Source organism: Penaeus monodon, chromosome 34 (assembly GCF_015228065.2).
Source record: "Penaeus monodon isolate SGIC_2016 chromosome 34, NSTDA_Pmon_1, whole genome shotgun sequence".
NCBI classification, from domain to species: Eukaryota; Metazoa; Arthropoda; class Malacostraca; order Decapoda; family Penaeidae; genus Penaeus; species Penaeus monodon.
This window is the reverse complement of record NC_051419.1, coordinates 14174622-14175336: the sequence shown is the minus strand read 5'-3', so window position 1 is coordinate 14175336 and position 715 is coordinate 14174622. Positions and strand designations below refer to the sequence as shown.

The 715-nt window shown below is 37.1% G+C and overlaps 1 protein-coding gene across 1 annotated transcript in view; it reads right to left on the bottom strand.

Moving 5' to 3' along the window:
- LOC119594828 overlaps positions 1-715 on the bottom strand; it is a gene marked incomplete in the record, with an annotated part of 6386 nt that overhangs the window by 5328 nt on the left and 343 nt on the right. The window contains 1 exon segment of the mRNA XM_037943914.1: positions 40-219. Within this exon segment, the coding sequence (XP_037799842.1) occupies positions 40-219 (180 nt within the window).

Below are 715 nucleotides of genomic sequence, written 5' to 3'. Positions count from 1 at the left end.
AAGTATCATAGTTTTAGTACCATTTCCTGTGATACCTACCGTGATCATAGATAAAATCGACAATGTCCTTCAACTGAGTAGCAGTCAAAACCGCCGCCAGTTCTCCGCCCATCGAGTGGCACACCTGACGAGCCTCACTGTGCTGCAGGTCGGCCATTGTGCCAAAAAAGAGGCACCTTTCGCCCACTGCCACATACGGGTAAGTGCAAGTTGCTCGAACTGTAAAGGTTAACGCTTTTCACTGGACAAAATCTGATATAATTGCAGAGAAGCATGATATTAGGAATTTCTGTACCTACACTGGTATAGAATTTCCACTTCCATTCACGCACGCATCTTATTATGTATTTTGACTGAGCAGTATTTAATTTCTTTAATGGACGTTTGTATTGTACACTAGGCCAAGTGTTATTTGAAACTAAGACTGTTAAATGTACAATAACTGAAGCCATGCAAAGTATGCAGAATAAAGTAATTTATTGGAAAAACAATAGTAAATTAGTCATATAGATGCTGTATAATGAAGATGATATATATTTACTCCAATCGTATGTGATAACTTTGTCATAGAGGAGTTAAGAGATTTTCAAATATATGACATATTATCAGTTTTTGTAGGTAGAGGCAAAACATGTTGATGAATGATTTTTGGCAAGAACAGGAAAACATAAAATAAAGACCGTTTCGCTAAGTTGTTATTTCAAGGCATGAAGGA